The sequence below is a fragment of the Theropithecus gelada genome, unplaced genomic scaffold, assembly GCF_003255815.1.
Source record: "Theropithecus gelada isolate Dixy unplaced genomic scaffold, Tgel_1.0 HiC_scaffold_1458, whole genome shotgun sequence".
Classification (NCBI taxonomy): Eukaryota; Metazoa; Chordata; class Mammalia; order Primates; family Cercopithecidae; genus Theropithecus; species Theropithecus gelada.
Window position 1 is genome coordinate 1 of NW_020256282.1, and position 7,195 is coordinate 7,195.

At 50.3% G+C, this 7,195-nt stretch overlaps 1 protein-coding gene across 1 annotated transcript; it reads right to left on the minus strand.

Moving 5' to 3' along the window:
• Positions 1 to 6: 6 nt before the first annotated feature.
• LOC112616946 (membrane primary amine oxidase-like) lies at positions 7 to 7,191 on the minus strand (the record flags this gene model as incomplete). Its single annotated transcript, XM_025373695.1, has 4 exons — positions 7 to 468; positions 1,061 to 1,190; positions 1,899 to 2,184; positions 5,703 to 7,191. Coding segments are annotated over 4 exons (2,181 nt in total), but the record flags the coding sequence as incomplete, so codon positions are not given.
• Positions 7,192 to 7,195: the final 4 nt, after the last annotated feature.

Sequence of the window (7,195 nt, forward strand, 5' to 3'; positions counted from 1 at the left end):
TGTCCCCTGTGTCAGGCATCACAGGGTCAGGAGGCTCCTGGCATAGAGGGGATGCGAGGCAGGGCAGTGGAAGAAAGAGGGTCCTGGCGCAGGGAAGAGGGAACCAGGCTGCCGGCCCAGTGCCCAGCTGCTCCCCGTCCCTCACACCCTGGCCCTGGAGCCCTTGGCCACATGCCCCATCCCAGGGACCGCCTAGTTGTGAGAGAAGCCCCCGTGGGAGAAGGCAGGGAGGTCGGGGGCACAGGCAGCAGCCTGGGGCAGGCAAGCCAGGGGGTTGACCTCACAGGCCCCAGCATCCTGGTCCCCTCGGAAGTGGATGGAGTCGGCAGAGTAGAAGGAGGGGTCTTCGTCAAAGAAGTTGTAGGGTCGGAGGAAGAAGCCCACGCCGTTCCCCACAGTCACCGTGTTAGGAATGTCCTCTGCATGTGGGATGTGCAGAAAACCAGCTGTCACCCAGGCCACCAAGTCCTAGCAGGGGAGAAGAAAGAGGGTCACGAGGTCTGGCTTTGCTGAGAATGTGCCCTGCCCTCGCAGTGACCTTGCAGATAGGGAGTCAGCTCACCCACCTATATGTTCTTAGTTCCTCAGGAAAAATGTGAAGTCATAAAGTTTCTTTTCTTCTTCTTTTTGTTTTTTGTTTTTTGTTTTTTTTTTGAGACAGAGTCTCGCTCTGTTACCCGGGCTGGAGTGCAGTGGTGTGATCTCGACTCACTGCAATCACCACCTCCTGGGTTCAAGCCTCAGGCACCCGAATAGCTGGAATTACAGGCACGCGCCACCACACTCTGCTCATTTTTGTATTTTTAGTAGAGATGGGGTTTCACCATGTTGACCAGGCTGGTCTCGAATTCCTGACCTCAAGAGACCCACCTGCTTCGGCCTCCTAAAGTGCTGGGTGGGATTATAGGCATGAGCCACTGTACCCGGCCGAAGTTTCATTCTTAGTGGGTTCTGAAGGTCCCTGAGGAATCTGGCTCCTGAGGCAGTGAAGTGGCTCGTCTTGTCCCCCTGACTCCTCTCCTCCTCCCCAGCTGCCTGCTCACCACTCCATGCAACTGACCTGCCCTGCAATGGTCTCATTGTTGATGAAGTCAGTGAAGTCCACAGTGGGTGTCCAAGGGTCATTCAAATTGTAGATGCTGGTGCTACTGGGCTCCTCCTCCTTCCGCTGGGTTACCGCCAGCTGGTACCTACAGGAGTTTTTGATTAGACCGACAAGTTCATCAACCATTCCACTGCCTGAGGCTGCACTGAAGAGTGAACAAACACAAGGGGGAAATGAGCCCCGAAGTCTTAGAGTATTGAGCCTCTGTATCATCTCTGTCCAGTTCTCCTTGCCTCTCTCTCTCTCTCTCTCTCTCTCATCTGTAGACTTCCCGACTTGTCCGCTGTCCTGTACCTTAAACATCACTGGCCCAGCAAACTTCAGGTAGGAATGTTGCTCATCCATCCATCTGGATCAGAGCATGATGTTGAGCCTGGGCCTTGGAATCACATATGGACATGGCCTCTTTCCCATCCTAGGTCAAGTTCAGTATCCCAAATACCTAGATTTTAGGGAATCCTCCCTCCAATCTGTGCTCCTATCTCACTGTTCTTTTCCTCCAACCTTTAATGTGAACATTTTAAACATACAGAAAAATTGGAAGAATTGTATGTGAACATCCACATACTCAAGTCTAGCGTCTACCACTAATATTTTCCTAGATTTGCTTCAATGCCTCATATCTCAGCATTCCTCCACCCACCCATTAGGCTTTGTTTTGAGTGGCTACAGATTGTGGCCACAGGAATGTGTGTGTGTGTGTGTGTGTGTGTGTACCTGTGGGAGGTGGAACAGTGTGGAGCCCTTCATCCATTCTACCTGCCCCACTCCCTCCTGACCGCCAACCACTCACCTCCCCCAGCTGAAGCCTCTCTCCATGGAGCTGTTCTGGGGTAGCGGCTCCCCAGAAAAGCTGCGCACCTGGATGCGGTAGCCCCGGGGGTGACCCCACTTGTTGCTGTGGTTGCTGGCCAGGTACAGGTAGCGAGGGGTTGCACCTTCCATGGGGAAGGTGGCCTGCTCCTCCGTCTCCAGCAGCTTCCGGGTCACCTCCATCCTCTGCATCTGGTGCTTAGGGCTCCACGGCACAGCCATGGGGACAAAGGCCATATCCTCGGCCCAGACCCAGTTCTCTAGTCCTGCTCAGGGTGGGATGGGGGAGGGCCTGTCATGCAATTGCCTTGGCCCCTCTGGACTCTGCCTCCACCTGGCTTCAGAGTGGGGGCAAAAGAGCAGCCCAGAACTGAGTGTGCCCCTGCTTCTCTTCCCTCTCTGCAAGATAACCCCAGTCCAGGGATTTGGAGGAGGTCTTTCTCTCTACTCTCTTCTCTGGTAATAATCCCAGATGCCTTGTGACTGGGCCTCCACCAATCTCCTCCCTCTGAGGGGCTGCATGGGAGGGTGTTTACCTGAGGTTGGAACAACCTTGTGGGCAATGGGCGGGGTGGCACTCCCTCTGACCTGAAGACTTCCCCTCACATGTGAAGCCCTGTGGCATTGCCAGGACTGCCTTATCATGAAAATAAGCCGCACATTGACTGAACCTGAAGGAGCTGTGTAGGCAGCATGCTGAGTGCCTTCTGTGTATTCATGCTTTCACTTTTCCAACAATCTCAAAAAGGAGGAACTATCATTGTCTCCATTTTACAGATGGGACAACTGAGGTTTAGAGCATTCAATAATGTACCTTGGTTGGTCAGCAAGGACACACGGTTAATATCATGGCAGTGCTGGGGACCTGGGTCTTAGTCTGGCCTTACACTGCCCACACATCAGCACATAGAGGAAGACAGCATAGAGAGACACCACAACACAAGAACAGCAGATGTGGGGACCAAGGGGAAGGAAAACCAACGCTGGGCCCGATGCTGCTGGGGCTTGGAGGTACCTTTCATGTTTGAAACTTGGCAGGGAGCAGGGAGCAGGGGTTAAGACACAATCTGTTTCCTGAACTTTTGGAGTCTGAATGATTTTATTTGAGTCCAACTAGGTCCCACATTAGGAGTCAAGTTAAGTGATCTGAGACAAGGAGCAATAAATCAAAACATGCTGGTAGTTCCCTCTGCACCTTCCAAAGACCAGGAGAGAGGAGAGACTGATTCAGCAAACCCTTAGTTTCCTTTTGTAGATTCACTGCCCCTAATCCATATCCCAGTGTTTCCACCCTTAGCTGACAATTGCAAACTAAGAGGTTTTTTTTTTTTCTTTTTTCTTTTTTTTGACAGAGTTTTGCTCTTGTTGCCCAGGATGGAGTACAGTGGCATGATCTGGGCTCACTGCAACCTCTACCTCCCAGGTTCAAGTGATTCTCTTGCCTCAGCCTCCAGAATAGCTGGGATTACAGGCACACACCAACATGCCCAGCTGATTTTTGTATTTTTAGTAGAGACGGGGTTTCTCCATGTTGGCCGGGCTGGTCTCAATCTCCTGACCTCAGGTGATCCACCCACCTCAGCCTCCCAAAGTGCTGGGATTACAGGTGTGAGCCACTGCGCCCAGCCACAGACTAAGAGTTCTCTATGGTGCACACACACAAGTAGGCTCCTGTGGCTAATCACAACAATACCTAGTATTTCTCAAGGGCCCGCTATGTGTCAGGCACTATTCCAAGTGTTTTAAAAGTTGTCCTCATTTAATACAGAGATAAAGATAGATGTGTGTGTATGGGTTGGTTGGAATATATGCTTGAATTTTCTAGCTAAATCTACTGAGAGGGCCTAAAAGCAATGACATCCCAGTAATGATGAGCACACTTGGTGCCCAGATATTGGTTTCTAAATACCATTCTCCAATAAAGTGAACCTGATCTCCTTGCAGACAAGGTTGATTCCAGGGTAGGAGCAGGGGAAATGCCAGATGAAACATTTTTGGGTGCCAGAAAGTAAGGAAGGGCTCAAAAAAGCGTGGAGGTATGTGAAAAGGACATAGGAACTAATCTGAAGGACCTCCCAATGGCCAGAGTTGGAAAAATGTAAGGAACAAAGTAAATGATAGTACTCCATTATAACCCTTAAAGTACAATAAAAAACCATGAGTCTATACAATTTGAATAAATAATTGAAAACAGAAATAAAAAGGAAGGACAACTCTTCTTTATGGAAAATTCCAATTAATAAATGTATAAGGAATAAGGAAAACTTTTAAGGATTAAGAAAATGTGGTATATCTACATGATGAAATACTATTCAGCCTTAAAAGAAGAAAATCTCATTGCAACAACATGGATGAACCTAGGGGACATTATGTTAATTAAATAAGTCAGACACAGAAGGACAACACTATATGATCTCACTTATATGTGGAATCTAAAAAAAAGTTGAACTCATAGCAGTAGGAAGTAGAATGGTGGTTACCAGTGCCTTAAGGAGGGTGGAGTTGGGGAGATGTAGCTCAATGAATAAAAAATTTCAGAAGTTCAAGAGATCTATTGGACATGGTGGCTCATGCCTGTAATCCCAGCACTTTGGGAGGCTGAGGAGGGAGGATTGCTTGAGCCCAGGAGTTCAAGACCAGCCTTGGCAACATAGTGAGATCCCCATCTCTATTAAAAAAAAAACAAAAAACAAAAAAACTTAAATTAGCTGAGTGTGGTGGCATGTGCCCACAGTCCCAGATACTCAGGAGGCTGAATTGGGAGGATTGCTTGAGCTCAGTAAGTTGAGGCTACAGTGAGCTATACCATTGCACTCCAGCCTGGTTGACAGAGTAAGACCCTGTTTCAAACAACAGCAGAAATCCCAAAGAGATCTATTGTACAACACGGTGACTATAGTTAATAACAATGTATTATATATTCTGGAAAATTGCGAAGAGTAGAGTTTAAGTGTTCTCACCACCAAAAAATGATAAGGGCTGAGCATGGTGGTTTACACTTATAATCCCAGCATTTTGGGAGATCGAAGTGAGAGGATCACATGAGCCCAGTTAGTTGGAGGTTGTAGTGAGCTATGGTCACACTACCTCATTCCAGCCTGGGTGATAGAGACCCTGTCTCAAAAAAGAAAAAAGAAAAGAGATGAAAAAAAGAATGTAAACCACCTGAGAGCAACACTGTTGTTTCTTTTGTTAAACTGCATAGTGGGGTGCTTGGCACAAGTGTGCATTCATACATTTTTGTTGCTTGCTTGAAAAATGTTGTTATGTGAAAAAACAGAAGTGACAAAACATAGGTACATTATGATAACATTTGAGTATAGAAATCTAAATACTTCGATCAGTATATCATATTTATACATAGTATACAATATAATAGATTCTATAATCACAGAGGTAATTTTTTTAACTATGGAAGACTTTTTTTTTGAGACAAAGTCTGGTTGTCATGCAGGATGGAGCGCAGTGGCTCGATCTCAGCTCACTGCAACCTCTTGACTCCCAGATTCAAGTGATTCTCTTGCCTCAGCCTCCTGAGTAGCTAGGATTACAGGTGTACCCATGCCCAGCTAATTTTTGTACTTTTGGTACAGACAGGATTTCGCCATGTTGGCCAGGCTGGTTTTGAACTCCTGACCTCAAGTGATCTGCCCACCTCAGACTTCCAAAGTGTGGGGCTTATAGGCATAAGCCACCATACCCAGCCCAAAGAAAACTTTTAAAGCTAGGCATGGAGACTTCAGCTCACCCCTCCGGCACCTTTGCCTCTGCCAGGATGCCTTACCTGCTACATCCAGGTCCACCTTGAAGTGGGCGCTGTGGGTGTGGGCCGTGCCCAGGGTGAGCTCTGAAACTTTGTTCCCATACCTCTGGGCAGCACCAAAGGGGAATGCTGAGCTGATGTAGCCGGTGGTGTGGAGTCTGACTTCTATGGCCCCATTAGGGTGGAAGACTGTATCCCACACATAGTCATAGTTGAGCATAGTGGACACAGATCTGACGACCAGCACCATTTCTGCAAGGCCCCCAAAGTAGTGGGAGTAGAGATCTGAGTGGTGTCGCCGCAGGGGGAGGCCCTGGTTGTGTTCAAATACACAAAAGGCATCACGTATTGTCTTGGCGGCCTGGGACTCGAAAAGGAAGTGCCAGTCCACATAAGTGGCCAGGTAGGGGCAGTCCACCCCACGGGTCAGGGGCGTGGAGAAGTGGCCCAAGCCAAAGCCGCTATCTATGTACCGGCTTCGTAGAGCAGAAGGAGAATTGCCTCCATAGATGGCCAAAGCCTCCTGGACACTGACTTCATAGGCCACCCTCTCCCCTTGGAAGCGAACGTCAAAGATCCTTGGGCCGCTGAATGCTCCGAGACCAAAGGAGAAAGTCCACAGTGAGGAGGCCACTCGACTTCCCTGGACACTGAAGCGGGGGCCCTGGGGATGGAACTGCAGAGGGGGAGCTGGACCCGGGGGCACAGGGGACTTCAGGGACCAGGACCCACCTGTGCCATTGTCTGGGATCAGCACCACATTCACAAGGCCGGCCTCAAACTGGGCCTCCAGCTGGGCCAGGCTGTCGTAGTAGTGGCCTTGATAGAACACCTTCTGGATGGTCCAACGGGCAGGGTCCAGGGCCTTGTGGTTCACTAGCAGCTCCAAGCCCACGGGGTGCAGGAAGAACCCAGCCCCTGAGATGTTGTAGTAGAGGCCAAACCAAGTGGCCCGGTCCCCTGATTGCAGACCACGGGGAGCCGTGTTCATTGTCACCAGGTTCCGTTCCTGGTGCTTGTAGAAGCAACAGTGGTGGAGAAGCCCAGAAGCCTGGGGCAGCTCTCTGTCGAAGATCATCTGGTCTATGTCCAGGTACTCTCGGAACAGCACGGGGCGTCGGTGATAGGGCAGGGGGCCTCCATGACGCTCCACGGTCACGTCCCGCATGTAGGAAGGGTGAGGCAGTGGCCCCACCACCAGCTCACTCACATTGGGCTGGGGTTGCCTGCCAAAGAAGACGATGGCCAGTGCCTCCCGGGCAGGTGGGGGGCCCCCCCTGTCCAGGTGAGCCAGGGCTGCAGCCTTGGGAGGCAGCTGTAGCTCCACTGAGAAGACACAGTTGTCCGAGGGCCGGGCCTGGGCCGCATCCACCAGCCCTGGCCCCAGTCGCTGGGTCAGAAAGTGCATCACAGCTGTCAGCTCCTCTCGGCTCAGGTCTGCAAACAGCTGGCTCTGGCCAGGGTGTGTCCAAGGCTGGGCACTGGGAGATATAGAGGGGCAATGGGGAAGCTGG